Source organism: Triticum urartu, chromosome 3 (genome assembly GCF_003073215.2).
Source record: "Triticum urartu cultivar G1812 chromosome 3, Tu2.1, whole genome shotgun sequence".
NCBI classification, from domain to species: domain Eukaryota; kingdom Viridiplantae; phylum Streptophyta; class Magnoliopsida; order Poales; family Poaceae; genus Triticum; species Triticum urartu.
The window spans coordinates 14,132,446-14,158,176 of NC_053024.1; the positions used below are offsets into that span (position 1 = coordinate 14,132,446).

The 25,731-nt window shown below is 43.4% G+C and overlaps 2 protein-coding genes across 4 annotated transcripts; both read right to left on the minus strand.

The window, feature by feature from the left end:
• Nucleotides 1-7,410: 7,410 nt before the first annotated feature.
• On the minus strand, nt 7,411-12,164 carry LOC125542397 (putative disease resistance protein RGA4). Of its 3 annotated transcripts, XM_048705425.1 has the most exons (5): nt 11,956-12,164; nt 11,738-11,866; nt 11,432-11,545; nt 8,168-11,285; nt 7,411-7,687 (listed from the first exon to the last, which is right to left on the minus strand). In XM_048705425.1, exon 4 carries the CDS (start codon nt 11,232-11,234, stop codon nt 8,178-8,180), a length of 3,057 nt encoding a protein of 1,018 aa, XP_048561382.1. In that variant the 5' UTR covers nt 11,235-11,285; nt 11,432-11,545; nt 11,738-11,866; nt 11,956-12,164; the 3' UTR covers nt 7,411-7,687; nt 8,168-8,177. The 3 variants fall into 3 exon arrangements, with proteins under 3 accessions (XP_048561382.1, XP_048561380.1, XP_048561381.1); XM_048705423.1 differs by lacking the exon at nt 11,432-11,545; XM_048705424.1 differs by lacking the exon at nt 11,432-11,545 and having other exon boundaries at nt 8,168-11,301.
• Nucleotides 12,165-13,374: 1,210 nt separating this feature from the next.
• Nucleotides 13,375-16,434, minus strand: LOC125547667 (putative disease resistance protein RGA4). The gene has a single exon (XM_048711477.1). The coding sequence runs from the start codon at nt 16,417-16,419 to the stop codon at nt 13,378-13,380; it is 3,042 nt and encodes a 1,013-aa protein (XP_048567434.1). The 5' UTR covers nt 16,420-16,434; the 3' UTR covers nt 13,375-13,377.
• Nucleotides 16,435-25,731: the final 9,297 nt, after the last annotated feature.

Sequence of the window (25,731 nt, forward strand, 5' to 3'; positions counted from 1 at the left end):
TGGAGAACAATAGCAAGTCTTACCTTACAAACCAGTCTTCCAGCAAGGGGAAGACTTTAACAATAGGAATCAATAGTGATCATTTTGAAGACGCAGTTTACTCCGATGGTCAGCCCATTACCACTCATAAGATGTCATAAGATCGAGCCAAAGCTAATTAAACTAGATAACAGAAAATTGTCGATCAATCACCAAGAGAAAACCATGTTGCTACACCTGCAATACACAATAGAAGATTATTGATCAAATAGCGAACAAAAGGAGTACTACTGCATTATAAATATGGAAGTACAAGACATCGAGATTGAATATAAGACGTAAGTCATTGATTCAAATCTGATAGAATACTTTTGTACTAAATTGATTTACCTTTTTCTTTGTTTTTGAAACTTTCTCTATATTTTTAGAGAATTTTATGACTTATTGCGGGATGCATGCTTTTTTGGTCTAAACCAACAACAAAAACAACAACAACAACAAAGCCTTTAGTCCTAAACAAGTTGGGGTAGGCTAGAGGTGAAACCCATAAGATCCCGCGACCAACTCATGGCTCTGGCACATGGATAGCAAGCTTCCACGCACCCCTGTCCATAGCTAGTTCTTTGGTGAATACTAAATGAAGCACAGAATGGAAATTGCAGAACAAAAATAAAATTGGACTCTTTTTCATCATACATCAATCAAATAACTACCTGTAATGAACTATCTAGAATCCCTTTTAGTATTTTAGTAAATATATACCTGACTATGGGTGTTGTTAGCACGAACCTTTTCCTGTCTCCACACTCCACAGATCCACTTCAATCGGTGGCGATGAGCAAAGTAAACTGATCAGAGTTCTGCAAGGGGATCTGGATCATCATGAAAGGAAGGACTAACACAAGCGACCAAGACGAAACTTGCTCTGCGTCCTGGCAGCAGAATAGAGGCACACATATGTACACACAACGATTAACTGGAGAAGAACAAGAAGAATGGAATGAACAAAATCCACAAATTTCCTGGTGCCTTACAGCCCCCCCCCCCCCCCCCCCCCCCCTTCTGCTCGCGTAGAAACTGCAGGTTAGACAGCAGAGTCGACGGAGGCAGCCATTAGCTGGGATGGTGTCTCGACTCTTGAGAAAGAGATTGGTGAACTGCCCCATGAGCTGCTTTGCCTATTGGCTACTTATATTAAACACTGTTTAATTAGCTACTCCCTCCGTCCCATAATGTAAAACGTTTTTTGACACTATAATTAAGCTGCATCAACATCTGCTCATAATTAAGCTGCTTTGTTTTATAAGGAGGTGCGGCGATCGTATATGAACACCGGGCGACAGAAATTACCTCACCAACCACGTCCCAATATAAGAGTGGATAATTAAACTGTTTCAATCAGGAGCAAGAAAAGTGACGAAGACCACAGATAAATTTAAACAGGAATGCTGAATAAAAATAACATGTAACGAATTTTATGTAGAAAGTAGATAACAGATAAAGATAGTGTGATCTTTCATTTCAGGTATGACATTTGATGGGTTTCAGGAGTAACATATATTTAGATCGTCAATTTAACTGTACCAAATATGAAGAATTATGTGTCACTCTGCTATGCCGCTTGTCATCTAGGAGTAGGAGTGCGCCCGACCATATTCAGCGAGCATTGAACCAAAATCTGCGTAGGTCACGTTACCTGGAGAAGCAGATTGATTTGATTCCCCGCATCTCGAATGTCAATTAGTCCCAGACAGATCTGGCACCGAACTAAGAGTAGCCCAGTATGGACCTCTCAACACGAGAGTATTGGAGTAGAAGACAGGAGGAGCGACCCGGCACGAGAGCGGTAGCGCCGCCAGGGCGACGACGGCGCGGTGTGGCGGCCACTCCTGACCGGATGTCACCCTCATCCAGAACCTCTGCTTCTCTCCATCATCGGTGTGCAAGTAAGAGGATACGGCGGCGATGACGACGGCAACGGCGCGCGAGCAGTCGGAGTCGGAGCCCAGCCTCCGCCCCCGTCGTCCCGTCCCCTCCATCTACTCTCGCCGGATCCCAGCGGGGCGACCTCGCCAACGTCCAGCAGTCACCCCGTCGCCTTCCTCGCCTCACCACTGGGCTGCCAGCCCATATAGCGGGCAGAAGCTGGGGAGCCTGTATAAACGCGCCTGTTGCGAGCTGTAAAAATATTGATCTTGTTTTAAAAAAGGTTCATCATGCCTCAAAAACATAATCAACACGTATTTAAATAATAATAATTTCGTAAAAAATACTATCCATTATGATTTCAAAATGTTTATCATGTATTAAAAATGTTTCATGTTTTTTAATAAAAGTTCATGGTGCATTTAAAATAATGTTCATATCATATTTAGAAAATACTCATCAAGTTTTTTAAAAGACCATGTTCTAGAAAAAGTGTTCTCTGGGAAAAGGGGAAAACAAAAAAACAGAAAAATAAAAAAAGGAAAGAGAGAAACCATAAAAAGAAGTGGAAAACATAAAAAAGACTTTAAAATATTTACAAATTTTTGGGACCAAAAATATCTACTCTAAAACAAGTTTATGAAACTACAAAAATGTTCTACACAATTAAAAAATGTTCATGTATTTAGTAAAAAATAGTAATGTTATGAAAAATATGATCATGCCTTCTTATAGAAGTATTTGTGTAATTATTTAAAATTGTTTGCACAATTTAAAACATATTTGCATATTCTAAAAAAGGCCATTTTCTAGAAAAAGTGTTCATATAATATTTTGAAAATGTTCATCAAGTTTTTAAAAAAGGCCATTTTCTAGAAAAAGTGTTCATATCATATTTTGAAAATGTTCATCAAGTTTTTAAAAAAGGCCATTTTCTAGAAAAAGTGTTCACTAGGAAAAGGGGAAAACATAAAAACATAAAAAAGGAAAGAGTGAATGAAAACATAAAAAGAAGTAGAAAAATAAAAATAGTATATTGGAAAACATAAAAGAAAAGATATTTACTTATTCATATATTGGAAAATTGACATAGAACTCGGGTTTAAGAAAAATCTGATGAAACTGCATATCCTCGGGCAACCCCAGCTGCTGCAAACTTCCCAACCCCAAGGAGACGCAGGAAACAACTGACAAAGCACTAGCCTGTATATATGCATCATTAATTCAAGGCAACAAAAAAGATTCAACTACTTGAGGCTCTAAGCAGAGCACGCTTGCGAACAGTTAAACTTGGACATTGCGTTAGCTAGCAAGTTACTGTCAGTAACTCTGTTAATTGATGCGAGGCCAGGGGTTTCAACCTCCATTTTGAGAAAAACAAAAAAAAAGTAACTCTGTCGATCAACTTAATTTGTTGATTATTTAAAAAGAACCACACATGATCGTAAATATCTGAGGGCCAAGTGTACGATTGAACACAAATAGGTGGTGCCAGCTGCCAAACCAGGTGGGGTACCGCCGACCAAAGTATAATCTAATAAATAATTCTTCCAAATTGCGTGGAGGTATTAGCTGCTCAAAGACACTCTCAGCATTGCAAACGTCTTCTTATATTCTTCCTCTCTTTGTTCAGTGGATTATAGATATAGGGCAACAGAGAATTTGAAATTATAGATATGAGGTAACAGAGAATTCATTTGAGATTGTTGTGCAGTGGAGCACGAATTTTGGCGAGACGCAGGAAGATGGAGGTTTGGTCATGGCGGGTGCGCCATACTTATGAGAAAGAGAAACGGAGAAGGGAGAGGAGTGATACATCTCCAACGTATCTATATTTTTTTATTGCTTCATGCTATATTATCTACTGTTTTGAGCAATATTGGGCTTTATTATTCACTTTTATATTATTTTTGAGACTAACCTATTAACCGGAGGCCCAGCCTAGATTTGCTGTTTTTTTTTGCCTATTTCAGTGTTTCGAAGAAAAGGAATATCAAAGGGAGTCAAAACGGAACGAAATCAACTGGAGATGTTATTTTTGGAAGGAAAGCCACCGGATAGACTTGGACTCTACGTCAGGGGATACGGGAGGTGCTCACGAGGGTGGGGGGCGCCCCCCCTAGGGCGCGCCCCCCTGCCTCGTGGAGGCCCCGTAGCTCCTCCGACGTACCCCCTGCACCCATATATACTCTCGTACCCTAAAACTTTCAGAACAGAGATTAGGTAGAAAGTTCCGCCGCCGCAAGCCTCTGTAGCCACCAAAAACCAATCGGGGCCCTCTCCGGCACCCTGCCGGAGGGGGCCATCATCACCGGTGGCCATGGAGGAGTATCCCGGAGGGGTCTTCATCACCATGAAGGCCAAGGACCAGAAGGTGGAGGCCATGGAGGAGGAAGCACAAGGGGGAGAACCTCTCCTCCTCTCTTCCGGTGGCGCCGGAGTGCCATCAGGAGGGGAATCATCGCCACGGTGATCGTCTTCATCAACATCACCATCATCATCTCTTTTACGCGGTCCACTCTCCCGCACACCGCTGTAATCCCCTACTTGAACATGGTGCTTTATGCCACATATTTATGATCCAATGATGTGTTGCCATTCTATGATGTTTTGAGTAGATATCTTTTGTCTTTGGGTTGATTGGTGATCTAGATTGGTATGAGTTGTATGTTTTACTTTGATGCTGTCCTATGGTGCTCTCTGTGTCACGCAAGCGTGAGGGATTCCCGCTGTAGGGTGTTGCAATACGTTCATGATTCGCTTATAGTGGGTTGCTAGAGTGACAGGAGCTTAAACCCGAGTAAGAGAGATCGTTGCGTATGGGAATAAAGAGGACTTGATGCTTTAATGTTATGGTTGGGTTTTACCTTAATGATCTTTAGTAGTTGCGGATGCTTGCTAGAGTTCCAATCATAAGTGCATATTATCCAAGTAAAGAAAGTATGTTAGCTTATGCCTCTCCCTCATATGAAACTGCAATAGTGATTACCGGTCTTGTTAACAATTGCCTAGGACAATTCCGCACACCGATCCACCATTATTCCACATTCTCTATTTATAATACTAAGTAATATATTCTAACTTTATGATAACAGCACCTACTTTTATGTTTTAGCTCTCCGATACCATGCAAAGTTATTCTCTTCATACCCACAACGTAGTTTTATTTCTCGTTGCTAGGTTGAAGCAAACGTTCGGTGCACGTAGAGTCGTATCAGTGGCAGATAGGACTTGAGAGAATATTGATCTTACCTTTAGCTCCTTGTGGGTTCGACACTCCATACTTATCACTTCCATCTTTGGAAAGTGCTACGATGATTCCTTGCACTTGGGGATTATCAAGGAGGAGTGTAACAGAGAGGTTGCCCTTCTTGGCCCTCTGATTATCTCCAGCGACGCCACGCGAGTAAGAAGAGACGACGGAGACGGTGTGTGGGCTGTCGGAGTGCGAGTAAGAGAAGAGACGGCAACGGCGACGGCGTGAGCCCAGCCGCCACCACTCCTCTCGGGTGCGAGCATGCCGATGCCCAGCCGGATTCGGGGCGACCTCGCTGACGCCCAGCTGTCGTCACCCCGTCGCCTTCCACTCCTCCCGGGCTCCTTTTCCCTGGCCCAAGCAGCGCTGCACAGGCCATCACTCCTCACCGCTGGGCTACCAGCCCATGTAGCGGGGAGGAGGTGCACTTGGCGTCCCCATTAGGATGCTTTTGTAACTCGCTTGTTACGAGCGGTAAAAATGTTGAGCGTGTTTAAAAAAATATGTTCATTAAGCCTAAAAATAATCATCATGAAAAATATTCAACATGTATTTAAAACTGTCCGTTCTGTTTTAAAAAAATCATCTCATATTTAAAAGAACTATTAATCAAGTTTTAAATCTGTTTACCATGTTTAAAAAAAACTTAAATAGGAAAATAGAAAATAAAAAAGGAAAGAGTTAAAAACATAAAAATAAATAAAACAGGAAAAAGTACGTCGGAAAACATATACACAAAAAGAACAAAAGATGTTCACTTATGTACTTCTATAACTGTTGATGGATTTTGGGACCAAAACATATGTAATTTAATACATGTTCATGAAACAAAAAAAGAAAGTCATGTCCATTTTTTAAAAGTGTTCATATTTTTTAAAATATTCATGTAACTTAAAAATGTTTATGGCTTTTTAAGAAAATGTTTGTGTAATTTTGAAAAAGTGCTTGCACACTTTTAGAAATGTTTATGTATTTTCCAAAATATTCATGTGCTTCTTGTAACAAGAAACCAAAAATGAGGAAAACCTATAAAGAAGCATAAAATAGAAAAGAAAATAAAAGAAATAGAAAAGTTCAGAAAATAAAACTAAAATAATATAGTATAGCAAGAAAAGCTCGAAGAAAAAAAATGAAAAAATATGGTCCAAAAAAAAAGTATGGAACGACGTTTGCCTTCCGCTGCCGGGTCAAGAAAACGAACGTAAAAACATAGGTTCGACCGAAATCACATGAAACTGCATCTTCCTTTTAGCTACTAGCCTGCATGGGGCACCAGAGGCTTATACTCCCTCCGTTTCTAAATATTTGTCTTTCTAGAGATTTTAACAAATGACTATATACGAAGCAAAATGAGTGAATCTATACTCTAAAATATGTCTACATACATTCGTATGTTGACATATTTAAAATGTCTAGAAAGACAAATATTTGAGAACGGAGGGAGTATGTAGCAATAGCTAGATATTGCCTTTGCAGTCCTGACGTAATATTCTTGAGCAAACGTAATTAGCAGCCCTCCACATTGCACAGCTTAGCTCCACATTGGCGGTTGGCAGAACACCACCTTTATTATTAACCGTATGCAACGACGCTGGGTGAAAAGGCGTGGCCCCAGTGGAGAACACCACTTGGCCACGCTCTAGCTAAGTGAGCCGAAGCAGAGCAACACCTGTAAGATTCTGAGCCTGACGAAACTGAACCGGGGGATCGATGCCAGTGGAGTACTACTCCAGGTGAGGCTGATGCTGGGCCCCGCAAATCAGTGAGACCGCACGTCCCCTCCAACTCCAAGTGGTACTCGGTAAGGAACCTGCTTGTAAGCTAGCCTGGGCCATCCGGTGGATCACTGAACGGAATCGAGGTTCCCCTTCATACTTCACGCTCCATATGCAGTTGAGCGCATCTGCTGTAGTCGCCTTCCGCCCTTCGCCCAAGTTCCAGAGCTCGGGCGCAGGGTACCTCCATATGCAACGACCTTCACCGCACTGCACGCATCATAGCCATCTTCACTCCGCCTATATACTATTATTACTGTTGTTGGTTTTGGAATCCTGCTAAACAATCCTTCTGATAATGTAGTTTGACGATACAATACAACACAGCTTTACAGGTTACACAGGAAAAACCTCAGGCCCAAGTTCAGAAACAAAATAAGATGAAATCCATCACTTCCATTCAAAAAATAAAATCATGCCAAAACGAAATCCATCGGTTAAGTTAAACGAACGAAACCATGCCACGCAGGTTCGGTGCAGCAGATGCCTTCAGCCTCTCAAGTTTAGGAATAAATAAGTGAAACAATACCACACAGACAGGAGATTCAGTACAGCAAAGGCCTCTGGCCCAAATTCAGAAATAAACAATACAGTATTTCCTGGGCACATGTCCAAAGGAAAACAGGACAATTTCTTTCTTCACCATCTCGTTACACATCCATCACGGAACTTGCGCATCTTCAACATTGGCAGGCTTCCTCAACTTTGTATGTCTGATGTTTTGCTTGTCGAAGCGAACGCGCCATCAGTCCTACACCGCCAACAAAGAAGACAGAAATAGTTAGTAGCTATGACAATTGACAAACCCTCAATAGATCCCAACATTAATATAAACTCTAAGAGGATGATTATGAGAATCTAAGCAACACCATGGGTTTGCAAATCATGTTAGCTAGAGAAGGAACACACACAAACAACTTAAGAGCAACATTTTATGACAGTTAATAACTTGCACGCTTGCAGTCTGCTGCCAATGGACATGAAGTAATTCTGGAATAGTCTGCAAAAGGTCTAAGCATTTCTGTTGCATAAGCATATATAGTGGCATACAACTTGACAAAGATGCAATTTATGCATGTGTCCACTGAGGGAGAAAACTGAATTCTTAGAACATGAATCATTGGCTGCTAAGAGAATCAAATATACAACAACAAATATACCGTTCACAAAAAAAAAGAGAATCAAATATACAACAACAAATATCCAACCAGTATGCAGTGTTAACATATACCTTGAGCCATCTAAGTACTAGACCACGTGTAGACATCCAGGTCTTCACCATTAAGTCGCCGGTGCTGCTCTTGAAGCCCATGCACCCAGCGGGAAGAGACCTCTTGCATATCCTCGTCCAGCCACAGCTGTTGCAAACTGCCGAACCCCTCTACACGGCTTAAGTTTGGACAACCATGTACACGCAGGTATGTCACTTGAGGGAGGTTGCAGACTCTCTCGAGGCCTTCACATCTCCTAATAACGAGCTCAGAGAGCACTGGGAGGTTCTCCACGGCCTTCAAGTTGTTTATTCCCATTAAAAGGATCTCCTTCAAGCAGACAGTGTCCTCTCCAAGCTGTCGTGGCAGAGCCCTCAGCTGTGGGCAATTGTCAAGTTGTAACCCCACCAAACGGGGCAGCAGTTGCAACCTTGCAGATTGGGCATCCTCTTTCTGAATCTCAGCAGCTCCATCCTCTCCTCTTACATCAGCAGAAGCAACTTCTTCCTCAAAAAAAGACCACTCCTCCCAGTTGGGCATATCCGTGAAGATCAGCCGTTCAAGTTTAGGGAAAGCAACCAACTCATTACATACAAGATCACCCTTTTTGCAGCCAACAAATTCTGGTCCAACCTTGGTAACTGCATATGCTCCGCTTATTTTCAGATATTTCAAGTTGGGTAGCTGCCCGATCGGTGGAAGTTCCACACATGATCGTACATCTACGAGTGTCAAGTATATTAAGGAAGACAAACAGGTGGTACCAAACCAGGTGGGATACTGCTGACCAAAGAATGTAATAATACGTATGTCTTCCAGGTTAGGTGGAGGTATTAGATGCTCAAAGACCTTCTCAGCATTGCTGGCATCTTCTTCTGAATATGATCCCTCTCCATGTCCAGTCCACCCTAGTGTTAGTGTTTTCAGATGTTTTTTGTCCGTCAGCACTACATCTGTATTGCAATGAGCCATTCTTTCCAATTTAACAAGACTAAGATACCTCATCTGCGACAAAGAAGACAACTCTTCCAACTTCCATCCATCTTGTATAACATCATTATCACTTCCATCACCAACTGGATAATCTCCTAAATAAGTGAGGAGCTTCAGTTTCCCTATCCCTCGTGGAACCTGGTTTATTTTTGTGCCAAGAAAATTAAGAAATCTTAAGCTGGTCAACATGGTCATCGCTGAAGGAAGATTGTGCAGCGCATAACACCACCTCAAGCTCAGTACTTGAAGGTTCCTTAGGGAACCAATAGATTCCGGAAGACAAGATATGCCAGTATAATCCAGATTAAGTAGGCGTAGATGTATCAATTTTCCTATACAGCCTGGGATACTTTGTACAAGTGAGTATTTCAGTACCAAAACACGAAGAAGAAGAAATCTCTTGAACAATGTATCCTCAATTCTCCATGGACCCATAACAGTTAGGAAAGTCCTCACCTTAACCTCCAGCTTATCCACTCTAGGTAAAACTAACATATCCTTCTGAATAATAGCAGTGACACGTCGCAGTTTTGACATATTTTCACACCTTAATGATTCAATATCTCCAGTAAAACATTCTCCTCTTGATATATTATAAGCAAGCTGTCTTAAGAGGTCATGCATTTTGCATTGAGACTGGTCAAAACTTAGAATATCTGGCTGGAGGAGATTCCGATGGATTAGCTCGTAGTAGTACTCTTCTGCTATATCTTCTAGTAGTTGGTCTTGCTGCTCCTCAATGAAGCCTTCAGCAATCCATAACCAGATAACTTCATCACGCCGAATAATAGAATCTTCAGTATAGAAAGCACAATAAAGGAAACACTGATTGAGACGATGCGGTAACTCATCATAGCTAAGATACAAAGCCTCTTCTATTTCATCCAAGAGGATGCTCTCAGAACCAACATATTTGCTCAAATACTTTCTCCACTCATTCTCCGTCAGATCTCTACTTGCCAAAGCACTAGCGGTAACCTTTATTGCAAGAGGGAGGTGACCACATTTACGAACAATCTCAATCCCTATGTTTCTTAAATTCTGCACTTCTTTCTCTTCCTCAATGTTCATGCTCTTCCAAAGTAGCTCCCATCCCACCTCTATTGACATGAGATCAACTCGATGGGTATGCTCTACACCTATTCTCCTTGTAATTTGATCATCTCGTGTGGTTAGCAATATTACTCCCGCAGTTGTTCCATGAAATGCAGGCCTTAGTAAATCTGTCCATACATTGGAATGCCACACATCATCAAGAATGAGAAAGAAACTCTTTCCTTCAATTGTTTCTGCGAGCTTCCTCTGCAGCTCTGTTATGGTCTCACCATGCTCATGATGCACACCAATATTTCGGAGAAGCTCTTTAAGAGAAGTTATTTCATTGTAGTCTTGCGAAACACAAATCCATGCATGCATCTCGAAGCTTCCTTTTATTTTTTGGTCATTGTATATTTTCTGAGCTAGTGTTGTCTTACCAACTCCTCCAGTTCCAACGATACCAAGCTTGTAAGATTTGTATTCCTTGTGTCCAAGCACTAAGTCCACCAACTTCCTTGTAGAATGTATAATCTCCTTCCCCACAATGTTGGGCTCAACAAGGTTGGAACTTCTTATGAGTTTGGATGTTGGACCATTTCGAGTAGGTTGTATACTACTGTTGAAAGTTGAAAATATCTTGTCATTTGCAATGTTCTCTATATTTTTGTTGAGGCTTCTAACCCGAACAGCAACATCACGGCGTGGCACTATGTTGCAAAAACAAGAGGAAACTGAAAGGCCTTTGCATGCAACTGATTTGCCTGATGATGGTGAAGGGTGGTCAGCAAGTAGCTTGCTTCCTTTACATCTAGCCACATCCAAGATTTCATCAACATCATATATAACATCTCTCAGTTGACCAAGCCAATTGTTTACTGCTTGCTCTTTTGTCCTCCTTTTCTCAGCATCGTATATACAACACTGAATTAGTTCCACTCGCCGCAGCAGTTTTGTGAGCTCTTCTTCCACCCCTAGGATTAGTATGGCCTCATCTGTAATTACATCTTGCAACTTATTGACACTTGATTTAAGCAAAGTTTCAAGTATGGCCGCCATGGATCAGACAAACTCAGCGCCAGAGGTCCACCAAAAACACTAGGATATTCCCTGAGAAATGCAGAAACTGAAAGCTGAAATGAATGCACAAGGTATGATAACATGCTTCGAAGGTGGGACAAGGCTCACGAAATTTAACACTAATGGGTTGCCATTTACATGTTCAACAATTTAGCATAATATAGCTATGCACTTACAGATTGAGCGGTACGGCAAGTATTGAGGTCTAAATTCTTGATCATCTGGCATTTTGTTCTGTAATTATTTTTTCCAGTTCCAATTTGCATAGTGGCCTCCACACCGAACTACTACTGAAAATGTTGCATTTAGTTACAACATAGAGTGATACAGATAGATCATCCAGCTATTTATTTCTGTTTGTCTAGTTCATCTTAACTCTAATTGGTTTCGTACAAGCTAGCCTATCAATCATCATAATTTATTCCACTGTAGTTCCGAAACCAAAGCGGCAAGCTCTGTGAAGTACGGTAGCAAGGTTTTACCTTACAAACCAATCTTCTAGCCCATCGGTAGTTTTAAAGATCTCGCAAGGTCAAGTGCAAGGTAGAATCACAATATAGATAACAGAAGATTATCGAACAACTACCAGGGGGGAAACAATGCTGCTGCACCTGCAATGGATGAGACAAGATTATTGAGCAACTAGTGAACAAAACAAAGTAGTGTCAGAAGTGCACATAACTGAACTGAATATATATACCTGAATACAGAGGATAGCTAAACTGATAAGCCACTGATGACCATCAACAAAGATCAAGGCAAAACCTCCATTTCTAAGAAGATTTCTGAGACTTGGAGATGCCTTTGCCTGGTCCAATAGCAGCAGCATACAAGAGCCAAGCAACAGTAGTGGCCAGCTACCACACATCAGTAGATGATAAATGGCCGGCCCTCCTCTGCTTGCGGTTCGTGGCCACACAACACAGTCCACAAAGATGGCCATTGGCTGGAAAAGTCTTCTGAAAGAGATTGGCAAGCTGTAGTACACCAATGCACAACACAGAAACGCCTCGCTTCAGTTTTGATTGCAGGCAACGATCTAATTAATCTTTCATGCCAAAAAAAGTGTACTTAATCTAATATATCCAATTCCTTCCAACTAAATGGACCTTCACGCATTTGCACTTAAACTGTAGGCACGTGACTAAGACGGGGATAAGCTGCATTCATCTCCATCACATAGTAACTGAGTTCAGAGAAGGTAGTACCGAAGAGCAGTGCACTGCGTAGCGCTACGACAGACGCTAGTAGTTTCCGCAATTTCCTTATTGTTCTTCTGTTTAGTTGCAGAGAACAGAGTTTCTCCTTCATAGCTCACGCTTATCCCCTGGACTAGATAGCTGTTTCACAACATACTTGGTCCCCTCCATCGTCGTCGCTAGCCGCCCTTTGCCGAAGTTCAGAGCTCCGGCGTAGTGTACCTCCTGGCTCTCCTGCCGGGGCTGTGCTCCTTCGTAGCAACCTTCGCCGAACTGCACACGCTCGTGCCCTGTTTATTCTGCAGCTGTGTCAGTTCTGCATCATCATCGTCGTTTTCCTTCACCAGGACACACACAGGCAAAACAGGTTTGGAGACACAGGTTAGGCAATTTCAGTGTGGCAAACCGTCAGACCCCAATTCAATTCAAAGAACAAAATCATGCATGCCAAAACGAAAACCATCGGTCATATTCAAAGAAGGAAACCGTGTCAGACAGGTTCTGTGCAGCAAAAAGTGGAAACCATTGCTCACATTCAAAAAATGAAACAGTGCCATGCTGGTTCAGTACAACGAAGGTCTCCGGCTCTAGTTCAGGAAAGGAAAAAAAAAAGGAATTTGATACATCGCGGAGAGCACTTGCCCAAAGAAAAACAGGACATTTCCTTCAAAAGCCCGCTACAACACCCACGTACTTGCACTTCCTTGACTTAGTATGTCTTGCGCGCCATTTGCCCGTCGAAGTGAACTGCGCCATGACTCATCAGCATTAGAGGCTGCCACCATTTTGTCAAACATATAAACATGAATTAGGGAACAAACCATAGTAATTAACAACTAGTTATGACAAACACACAAGAGACCAAGGCACAAAAATTAATGTCCAACTAGTATATATATGCAGTGTTCATACCTTTGTGCCATCTAGCTGCTAAACATCGTGTAAACATCCAGGTCTTCGTCATGAAGCCGCTGGTGTTGCTTTTGAAGCCCAAGCACCCAACTAGGGGAGATCTCTTCCATATCCTCACCCAGCCACAACTGCCGCAAACTGTCTAACCCATCCACATGGCTTAAGTTTGGAGAACCATTTACACGAAGCTCTGACACTTGAGGGAGATTAGAGAGTCTCTCCAGGCCTTCACATTTATTAATAATAAGGAGCTCAGAGAGCAGTGGGAGGTCATCCACAGCCTTCAAGTTGTTTGTTTCAATTAGTTCGAGGTGCTTTAATCCGGCAGTGTCCACTCCAAGCTGTAGCGGAAGAGCCCTCAACTTTGGGCAACCATCAAGTTTCAACTTCACCAAACGAGGCAGCAGTTGCACCCTTGCAGATGGGGCATCCTCTTTCTGAATCTCAGCAGTTCCATCCTCTCCCCTTTCATTAAGAGCAGCTTCTATTTTTTCTTTAAAAAAGGACCACTCCTCCCAGTTGGGCATATCCCTGATGATTAACCATTCAAGTTTAGGGAAAGCAACCAACTGACTACATATGGAGTGGGCCGTCGTGCAACCAACGAATTCAGGTCCAACCTTGGTAACTGCATATGCTTCCTCAATCCTCAGATATTTCAAGTTGGGTAGCTGGCCAATCGGTGGAAGACTCACACATCGTAGATTTCTGAGGATTGCGTGTACCAGTGAAGACAAACAGGTGCTACCAAACCAGCTGGGATAGCGCCGACCAAAGAACCCAATAATATATAGGGTTTCCAAGTTGGCTGGAGGTATTAGCTGCTCAAACACCTTCTCAGTTTTTCCAATATCTTCTGAATATGATGTCCACTCTAGTACTAGTGCTTTTAGATGCTTTTTATCCATCAACATTGTATTTGTACTACAACAAGCTGCTCTTTCCAAGTTAACCAATGTAAGATACCTCAGCAGCGACGCGGATGACAACTCTTCCAACTTCCATCCATCTTGTACATCAGCATTATTACTTCCTTCTCCAACTGGAAATCCCCGCACATCAGTGAGGAACTTCAATTTTCCTATCCCTTTTGGAACCTGATTTATTTTTGTATCAAGAAGACTGAGACATCTTAAACTATACAACTGCGACATCGCTGAAGGAAGACTGTGCAGAACATCACAATAATTCAAGCTCAAAATTTGAAGGTTCTTCAGGGAGCCGATAGATTCCGGAAGACAGGATATGCCAGTATAATCAAAATCAAGTAGCCTTAGATGTATCAGTTTTCCTATATGATGTGGAATGCTCTGTACAAGTGAGTAATTTAGTACCAAAACACGAAGAAGCAGAAACCTCTTGAACAATGTATCCTCAATGCTCCGGGGACCAAGAACAGTAAAGAACGTCCTCACCTTAGCTTCCACCTTGTTCATTCTAGGTAACACTAATTTATCTTTCTTACTCACAACAGTAACTCGTCGTAGTTTTGACATATTCACACCCCTTAATGTTTCAATATCTCCAATAAAACATTCTTCTTTTGATATGTTTAAAGCAAACTGTCTTAAGAGGTCATGCATTTTGCATTCAGCCTGGTCAAAAGATTTGTTATCAGGTTGGAGGAGATTTCGATGGATTAGCTCATAGTAGTACTCTTCTGCTGTGTCTTCTAGTAGTTGGTCTTGTTGCTCCTCAACAAAGCCTTCGGCAATCCATAACCTGGTAATTACACGACGGAGAATGGCATAATCTTCAATATACAATGCACAATAAAGGAAGCACTGCTTCAAACGATACGATAACTCATTGTAGCTTAGATATAAAGCTCCCTCCATTCCATTAGAAAGCATGCTCTCGGAGCAAGCATATTTGCTCAAAATCTTTTTCCACTCATTTTCTGTTCGATCTCTGCTTGCCAAAACACTAGCAGTAACCTTGATTGCAAGAGGGAGGCAACCACATTTACGGACAATCTCAATCCCTATGTTTCTTAGATTCTGCACTTCTTTCTCTTCGTCAATATCCATGGTCTTCCAAAGTAGCTCCCATCCCACATCTACTGACATAAGATCAACTCGATGGATATGTTGCACACCTATTGTCATTGCAATTTGGACATCTCGTGTTGTTACCAATATTGCTCCAGCAGTTGTTGCATGTAATGGAGTTCTTAGTAAATCCGTCCATATATTGGACTGCCACACATCATCTAGAACGAGAAAGAAACTCTTGCCTTTAATTGTTTCTGCAAGCTTTCTCTGCAGTTCTCCAATGGTTTCACCTTGTTCATGATAGACACCAATATTGCGGAGAACTTCTTTCAGAAGAGCAACTTCGTTGTAGTCTTGTGAAACACAAATCCATGCGTGTATCTTGAAGCTTCCTTTTATTTTTTGGTCATTGTATATTTTCTGAGCTAGTGTTGTCTTACCGACTCCTCCGGTTCCAACAATAGCGAGTTTGTGAGATTTTTTTTCCTTGTTTGCAAGCACCAAGTCCACCAACTTCCTGCTAGAATGTATGATTTCCTTTCCCACAAGGTTGGGCTCAATAAGGTTGGAGCTTCTTATCAGTTTAGATGTTGAATCACTTCCAGTAGATTGTGTACCACTGTCGAATGTTAAGAATATGCTGTCCTTCAAAATGTTCTCTATCTTCTTGTTGAGGCTTCTAATCTGAACACCAACATCACGACGTGGACCGATGTTACAAAAGCAAGAGAAAACTGAATGGCCATTAGATGCAGCTGATTTATTTGATGACCATGAAGGATGGTCAGGCAGTAGCTTGCTTCCTTTGCATCTAGCCACGTCCAGGATTTCATCAACATCATATATAACATCTCTCAGTTGGCCAAGCCAATTGCTTACTGCTAGCTCTTTTGCCCTCCTTTTCTCAGCGTCATATATACAACACTGAATTAGTTCAACTCGTCGCAGCAGTTCTGCAAGCTCTTCTTCCACCCCTAAGATTAGTATGGCCTCGTTGGTAATGACATCTTGCAACTTACTGGCACATGATCGAACCAGAGCTTCTAGTATGGTCGCCATGGATGAGGCAAACTCAGCGCTAGAGATCCACCAAAGAACACCAGGATCAGGGTGACTTGTTTAATTTCTGAATGGCAAAAACCAAAGTCTGAAAATTAAACTGAGACAAGTCTCAAGTGAAGTTATATATCAACACAAAGGATGTGAGCAGATATAACTACTGAGTTGTTGTTAACCTTTTGAAAAATATTAGCATAATGAAGCTATGCAATGTATATACAGATATAGTGCCCTGACTAGTTTCTTTTTTTTCCTGCTTCTGTCAGGTATATTAAACTAATATACTGATTTTCTTCTCTCAGCTCAAGGATATTAAATGGCAGCAGCTGCATAGAAGCATATATACATAAAGAACCGCAGAAAAAATGTTGCATTGCGTTACAGTATATATACAGATATTAATCATACAGCTATATATTTGTTTGTCTGATCCATTCTACCCTTGACTAGAAATGATGAACACGAAGCCGGCGAAGGCGAGCACGATGCCAACCGCGCGGTGCAACCGTGAGCACGGCGGGACGCACGGTGCTCCACTGCAGTGCCAGTGTTACTGCACGGTGCTGCCAAAATCAGGCGTCAATTGCAATCCAACCGCTCTCCTTTCTCCCCGTCAATTCAGAATTAACCGAGGTCACTGCACAACACACGCTAACTAGACCAGACCGGAGAGCGGAGAAAAAACTGGAAACTTGAACACATTTACAGCAGATCCTTCCCGCACTGACACAACTGACAAATTAACAACTAGCCTGTATGCCAGTATGCATCCATCACAAGACATCACGTTAATCTAAAGCAAACAAAGTTAAACTCCAATTGGATTAGCTTCAATCACAAGTTCTTAATATCTAACCCAAGCTGAAAGAGATATAACTCTACTTGGGGCTCTGTCGTGAACAGCTAAACTTAGACACTGCATTAGCTAGCTGCTTAACTCTCTCGATCAACTTAATTAGGAGCCCACCACCCTCAGCTTAATCTGAATGTCATTGTTCCATCCCCGGCATTCAGATTAAGAAGCGTCTCCCAAATATCAAACCGTGTTTCGACTCCAGAGTTCAAACTTTTGTGGGCAACAAGAACATTTTCTCGTTTGAACTTGCCTGGTTTGAAAGAGAAGGGTTCCTTGAGTTGTTAGCTCGGGAGTGGGCTAATGTCTCAGGAGGAAGGACGCCTATCAAGCGATGGCAATGCAAGATTCGTCATCTCCGAAGGTTCCTTCGTGGTTGGGCTAAGCACACGCATGGAATTTATAAGGCGGAGAAGGAGAGACTTCTTCTACTTATTCAAAACCTTGAAGTTAAAGCAGAAACTTCTATCTTGGATTCCAATGAGTTGGAAACAAAGATAGAGGCGGAGATGCAACTTAAAAAGTTTCTTCGCGAGGAGGAATTGAAGTGGGCGTTGCGAGCTAAGGTTCGCAAAATAGTAGAAGGCGAGGATAATACTCAATTCTTTCATATGATTGCTAATGGGAAGCATCGTAAAAAGAGAATTTTCCAACTAGAACAAGATGAAGGGACGATAGTTGGTCAAGACAATCTGAAAGTTTACATTATCAATTATTATAAGCAGTTGTTTGGTCCCCCGGAAGAGACTTTTGTGTCGTTAGATGAGTCTAGGGTTAAGAATGTGCCTCAACTTGAGACTGCCGAGAATGAGCTCCTGACTGCTCCTTTCTCGGAGAAAGAGGTGTTTGAGGCCATTGCACAAATGGAGAATAATAAGGCTCCAGGACCGGATGGGTTTCCGGCGGAGTTCTACAAAAAGTGCTGGCATTTTATCAAGGGAGATTTGATGCCCATGTTTCAGGAGTTTTTTGAGGGACAGCTTCAGTTGTTTAAGCTGGACTCTGGGACGATAACTCTTCTTCCTAAGAAGACAGAGGCTGTTCGCATTGAGCAGTTCAGACCTATATGTCTGCTTAATGTGAGTTTCAAAATCTTCACCAAGGTCGGGACGAACAGACTTACGCAGATTGCGCACTCAGTAGTTCAGCCGTCCCAGACTACTTTCATGCCTGATAGAAACATCCTTGAAGGGGTTGTTGTCTTGCATGAAACGCTTCATGAGATCCACTCCAAAAAACTTGATGGCGTAGTTTTTAAAGTGGATTTTGAAAAAGCATATGATAAAGTTAAATGGCCTTTCCTTCAACAAGCTTTGCGTATGAAAGGTTTTGATCTGGCCTGGAGAAACCAGATTGATTCCTTTACGCAAAAAGGGAGTGTCGGGATTAAGGTGAATGATGACGTAGGACACTATTTCCAAACACACAAGGGGCTAAGGCAAGGAGACCCTATGTCACCGATCCTGTTTAACATAGTGGCTGATATGCTGACTATTTTAATAGGTCGGGCAAAGGATGCAGGGCCGGTAGGTGGCCTGATTCCACATCTAGTTGACGGCGGGATTTCCATTCTTCAGTATGCTGATGATACTATCATCTTTATGGAGCACGACTTGGCGAAAGCAAGAAACATGAAGCTGCTGTTATGCTTATTTGAACAATTGTCTGGGCTCAAAATCAACTTCCACAAGAGCGAATTGTTTTGCTTTAGAAGAGCAAATGATGACCGGGAGATGTATCAACAATTGTTCGGATGTGAATTGGGCTCATTACCGTTTACATACTTAGGTATACCCATTCATCATTGTTCGATAATAACGAGATAAAAGAGACACGAGAGCACATAGATTTTTACGTGAAAACCCTTGCGGGAGAAAACCACGGACACACGAAGGCGCGATCACTATGAGGAGGAGTATTACAAGCACGAGACGACAGACCGTCTGAGGTGCGACTACATGGGGTATATATGAGGGGCAACACATAGGAGTCCTTGTAGGACAAGTAAACGAGTTGTACTCGTACGCGTCGGTACCAACGCAAAAGGCCCACATCGTATGTACTATGTCTAGTCCAATACGGTACTAGAATTTGGATCACAATTTAACAATCTCCACCTTGAGCCAAATTCCTTCCAGTAGTCGAAGAAAGTGAATAACTCCATCCAAAACAGCTTAAACACCTTGTGCGTCAAAGTCCATAGGACTAGTGAGAAATACCAACTAAGCCTGAGCAAAGCTCAAACTTATTGGTCGGAACTGGCTTTGTCATCATATCAGCAGGATTATCATGAGTACTTATCTTGCATACCTTCAAATCACCTTCAGCAACAACATCTCGAATATAATGATATCTGACATCAATGTGCTTTGTTCTCTCATGATACATTGGATTCTTTGTAAGATATAGCACTTTCACTGTCACTAAATACGGTAGGGCAAGATGAGTCTCCACAAAGCTCAGTGTACAAACCTCTCAACCAGATAGCTTCTTTGCATGCCTCAGAAATAGCCATATACTCGGCATCAGTAGTGGAAAAAGCCACAATAGACTGCAAAGTTGCTCTCCAACTCACAGCACAACTACCAATGGTGAAAACATAACCTGTGAGTGATCTTCTCTTATCCAAATCACCAGCAAAATCAGAATCAACAAAACCAACAAGTCCATCTCTAGATTTCCCAAACTGTAAATAAGCATTAGAAGTACCACGCAGGTATCTGAAAATCCACTGAACTGCTCTCCAATGCTCTTTTCCAGGATTAGCCATGTATCTACTGACAACACTCAATGCATATGATAAATCCGGACGAGAACAAACCATGACATACATAAGTGAACCAACTGCACTCGAATAGGGAACTCTAGACATGTACTCAATATCTGCATCTGACTTAGGACATAAGGCTGATGATAATTTGAAGTGTGCAGCTAACGGAGTACTCACCGGCTTGGCATTATGCATATTAAAACGACGAAGAACTTTATCAATATATCCCTTCTGACTGAGATACACTTTTCCAGATGGTCTATCTCTGGATATTTCCATGCCAAGTATTTTCTTTGCTGCACCCAAATCCTTCATCTCAAATTCATTAATCAATTGCTTCTTTAGTTCATTAATCTCTGATATACTCTTTGCAGCAATTAGCATATCATCAACATAAAGGAGCAAATAAATAGTTGAACCATTGACAGTTTTCAAATAAACACAACTATCATAATTAGACCTTTTGAAACCTTGAGAGAGCATAAAGGTGTCAAATCTCTTGTACCACTGTCTCGGGGATTGCTTCAATCCATACAGAGATGTCTTTAACTTACAGACAAGCTTTTCTTTTCCAGGAATAACAAAACCTTCAGGTTGTTCCATATAAATATCCTCTTCTAATTCTCCATGTAAGAATGCATTTTTAACATCCAATTGTTCAAGCTCAAGATCATGCATGGCAACAATACTGAGTAAAGTGCGAATAGAGCTATGCTTCACAACAGGAGAAAAGACCTCGTTATAGTCAATACCTGGAATCTGACTGTAACCTTTAGCAACTAACCTTGCTTTATATCTTGTCTCATCATTAGGAGAAACACGTTCTTTCCTCTTGAAAACCCAATTGCAACAAATAGGTTTCTTCTCTCTAGGTAATCTTACTAAATCCCAAGTGCCATTTTTTCAAGTGATTCCATCTCATCATGCATAGCGGTCAGCAACTTATTACTATCAACAGAAATAATAGCCTCAGAATATGAAAAAGGCTCGGCATTACCTTCAATTTCTTCTGCAACAGATAAAGCAAAAGAAACAATATTGCACTCTTCAATTAACCTGTCAGGTTTATTACTAACCCGTCTAACTCTGTCACGTGCAAGATTCCAACTGGGTGGAACAATAGGCTGATTTGGAGTGGGAGTGACATGATCATCATTAATGACGGGTTCATCATATGCATCAACAATTTCATTACGAGACGTATCACTTGAATCAATAACATGCTCCACCTGAACAGTAGGCTGCTGAATAGGAGGCTGCTGTTCACTCTCAACAGGAACATTAGTAGATGAAACATCATGTAACATAGCAGATTCATTAAAGATAACATTTCTACTAATAACAACCTTCTGGGTTTCAGGATTCCATAATTTAAAACCTTTAACACCAGACTTATAACCAAGAAAGATGCACTTAACAGCCCTAGGCTCCAATTTTCCATTATCAACATGAGCATAAGTAGTGCAACCAAAAACTCTCAACTGTGAATAATCAGCAGGTGAACCAGACCATACCTCAATTGGAGTTTTCTTATTAAGAGCAATAGATGGTGAACGGTTAATGAGATAATAAGCAGTGGAAGCGGCCTCAGCCCAAAAACGCCTATGCAAACCTGCATTGGACAACATGCAACGGGTGTCGTGGTTCTAACTCTGACAGTGATGTAGGGGGTATGTATGGAGAGGCTAGATCTTAGCTATGGAGGAGTTGTAAACACATGAGGATTACGAGTTCATGCCCTTCTCGGAGGAAGTAACAGCCCTACGTCTCGGTGCCCGGAGGCGGTCAACTGAATTATGTGTGTATGAATAACAGGGGTGCGAACCCTTGATACTAAGGAGGGGGGTGGCTTATATAGAGTTCGCCAGGCCCCTCCAGCCCTCAGTAATGCAAGGTTTAAAGTACATTAAGACTGGGGATTACTGGTAACGCCCCTAATAAAGTGCTATGATGACCATAAAAGCTACTTAATGACCGACCGTTTGCGTGCAGGGTGACTTTAGATCTCCTGGCAGTCGAGTGGTTGGACTTTGGTCGAGTGATTGCTTCGTGGTCGAGTGTCTTGAATCTGTCGAGTGGGATACCTCCAAGTCGATTGAAAGGTGATTTCTTCTAGGGATGTCCTTGGGTAGGGTACTTAGGACAGGTCCATGCCCCTACCCTAGGTACATAGCTTCATCATTAGCCTCCTAATGGGTCGAGGTTCGAGTGGGGAAGGAGTTGGGGATCTTTCCGACTGGTTCTTCATGTTATATGAATGTCTTGTTTTGGATCAGTTGTCACGGATGATGTCGTCAACTTCTTTCAGTCGCCTTGATCCATTCTTGGCCTCTTGTCGAGTGAATTTCTTTACTTGTGAAGTTCCGAGTGACGGTGTGAAAGGGATCTTCTGCTTGACGAGTTGTTCTGCGGCCCGCGGATTTTGCAGGATTTGAATTTCTGGAAGCGCGCGGGACGGGGGCGGCCGCAGTAATCGGATGGGATAGGACGGAAGCTCCTCGATCCCCGCGCCACCTTTTTCCCCACGTACCGTGTGCGCGCCTGTTGCGGGATTTGACGGGATAGCCTGGGCCTACCAGTCAGCCACTCGGAAGCGACCTCTTATAAGCTGCCGGCTCGGGACCCCCGAACAGTGCACCTTCACTTTTCCCCCTTCCTTCACAAGATCCTCCGCCACCTCTTCTCTCACCTTGGTGCCGTAGGTCTGTTCAAGCTTCGCCGGCGATGATGGTGAAGGAGAGGACGTCGGCTCTGGAGCGTGCGAAGAAGGCGGCGGTGCAGGGGAAGGGGAAGAAGTCCGCTCGGGGCGGATCTTCCTCGAGGACTGCTCTGCCCGAGGATTGGATCCAGGGCGACTGGATGCCGTCGGTGATTCGGCAGGATGATCTCGATGATCTGGTCGAGGAGGGATTCATTCCCCACGAATCTGCGCGCCTCCCGGGTAAAGAAGTCGAACCCCAGCCTCTTGATGGTGAGTGCGTCCTCCTCGCCACCCATATCGATCGTGGATTCTCTCTGCCTCCTCATCCTTTTTTCCGGAGCTTCTTGAATTTCTTCGGAGTGCAGCTCCATCACTTTACTCCCAATTCTATTGTGTATCTTGCTGTCTTCGTTTCCTTGTGTGAAAACTTCTTGGGTTGCCGCCCCCATTGGGGACTCTTCAAGCACATCTTCATTTGCCGCTCTCAGTCGGTCAAGAAGGCCAAGTCGAGTGACGAACGGACGCAGGTGATCCAGCTATGCGGGGGCCTAGCGATCCAGATGAGGGGAAAAAGTTCCTTTCCGTCTATCACTTTTCCCGAGTCAGTCCGTGGGTGGCAGTCGACTTGGTTTTACTGTAAAGACCAGGTGACCCCAGGACAGTCGACTGGGCTTCCCCCTTTATCTCTGAATCGAGCACAAAAACCTGCCTCTCTGAAAGTGACGCCGGAGGAAAAGGCGCAAGTCAAGGTGCTGGTCGGTCGAGTGGTTCAGCTTGTCCGCGAGGGTGTGACTGGCATGGACTTGTTAGAAGTCTTCCTTCGGAGGCGCATCCAACCGCTTCAGGCTCGTGACCACCCGATGTGGCTGTACTCGGGTCTCGAAGACACCACTCGGATTCACCCAGAGGAGGTCACTGACGAGATGTTGGAAGGGTGGCTGTCAAGTATCACAGGGAACAAGGACAACCCCCGAGGGGCCAGGAGGATTCCTCCACTCGACCAAACATACGAAGTGGACAAGGTCTGACCTTGCGTTTCCGACTGTGATCTTGCTTTCTTTATTTGTTCTTTTTGGATCAGTCGATTGACTTTTGTCTCGTTTGTTGTCCTCTAGGCCACTACTGAGATGTACTCGACACCCAATGGAGCACATGAGCAAGCCGAGGAAGGAGAGGCGAGCGGAGGCGAAAGTGGAGACGAGGGAGAAGAGTGGGAATCTGACGGCGAAGGAGAGAGGGATGACGACGACGACCCCAGTGAAGAGGAGGAGGAAGAAGTCGAACCTCCCTGCTTGGAACGGCGATCCAAGCTTACACACGACCCTGCGCGGGAACGTGGTAAGGCGACTGTCCCTGTTGGGCAGTCGTCGAAGTGCCCTCGGACCTCATCTCCAGCGCCCACAGAAAAAGCTCCCAAGCACCCACGCGCGACGCCGTCCAAGCCGCCCAAGGCTCTGCCCAAGATGAAGATGACTGTCCCCACCATTTCTGGGTAATAGTAGAATTTGTTTTCCTTTGTCGAACGTGACGGACTCTTGGTCGACTCATTGAATAAGCTGACTGACTTTCGAAATTTGCAGTGCTGCCACCTCGGAGATCTCTGCCCAGGACGATGATCAAGAGATGGAAGACGCTGTTACCTCCAACCCCGGTACGATTACTGATGCTCTGCTTTTAGTCGACTGGCGATTTCTTATAATTCCGGTCGATTGGATTTTTCTTGTAGCTCCTCCTCATGTCATTGACCTCCCTGATGATGACGACGAAGTGCCGCTGAGGGCACGAAGGAACAGGAGGGCGCCGGCTGGCAAGACCCCACAAACTACTCCGGCGCCTGAGGCCGCAGTCCGGGAGGGTGGTGATACCACTCGGGTTTCTGTGACCTTCGCTGAACCTCTGACGAGTGTCCGGCCTTCGACGTCGACTGCAAATCCGCCTTCGCTTTTTGCCACACACCACGTCCCTAAGGACCAAGTGGGTGCCGCTAAATAGGCTATACGCCAGGCGGGGATCATGATGGAGCAAGTGAAGGTGGTTCGGAAAGCCAGCCAAGCAGCTTATGATGCGAGCTCAGCTCTTCAGAGCAACGTCCAGGTCAGTCGATTCACCGCTTGTTCTGTTAGGATATGCTATCTGAAGAATCTCTTTTCCGAAGATCTTTATATCTATACGCCCACTGGGTGTGTCTATTAATCTTTTTGACGAGTGGGGGCACGCTGAGTGCACCCACTGGGTGTAGTCCCCGAGACTACTGTTGAATGTTTTTGATTCGGCTGTAGTCTTAGAAACGCCATCATTGTCTCTTGGTTACTCGGAAGCAACTTATCTTGGATGTCTATCGACTGATTTTTTGCAGAAATCCTGCGAACTTGTGGCTCGCTACACTGAGTTGGAGAACAAACAGATCCAGCTGAACCTTGACTTGAAGCTTGCTCAGGAGAACTTGCAGAAGGCGAGGGATGAAGCAAAAGGTATGGCTGGTGAAATTTTGTCGACTGTCCTTTCTTTTTGGCCGTCCCCGATGTTGATCTCACTTGCTGTTTCGCAGATAAAATGGAGGAGGCTCTGAAGAAGAAGGATCAAGACCTTGCCGAAGCACAGAAGGAGGCCCTGAACAAAACGAAGCTTGCTGAAGAAAAACTGGCTTCAGTCGGTACTCTTGAAAAGGAAAACTCCAGGCTGAAAACTGCTCTCGACGTGGCTAATCAAGAGGTCAGCCGTCTGAAGAATGGCAATATAGCTCTGAATGACAAGGCAAGTGAACTGGCGGGGAAGAGGAACGATCTGGAGGCTTATCTCGGTGGACTCGCCAAGAAGCTATTCGTCATGCTCGAGGGTAATTACTCCGGCCCGACTGACTTGCAGTTACCAAATCTGCATAGAGCCACTGACTTATCCTTGAATTGTGTTTACAGAATTCTGCCAGAACTTTGAAGAGGAGACCAATCGAGTGGAGACAGACTTGGACCCCATCAATTCTCCAGTGAA

What these genes read in the sequence shown, in the direction of transcription:
- LOC125542397 (XM_048705423.1), bottom strand. Translation starts at nt 11,234, where the DNA reads ATGGCGGCCATACTTGAAACTTTGCTTAAATCAAGTGTCAATAAGTTG.
- LOC125547667 (XM_048711477.1), bottom strand. Translation starts at nt 16,419, where the DNA reads ATGGCGACCATACTAGAAGCTCTGGTTCGATCATGTGCCAGTAAGTTG.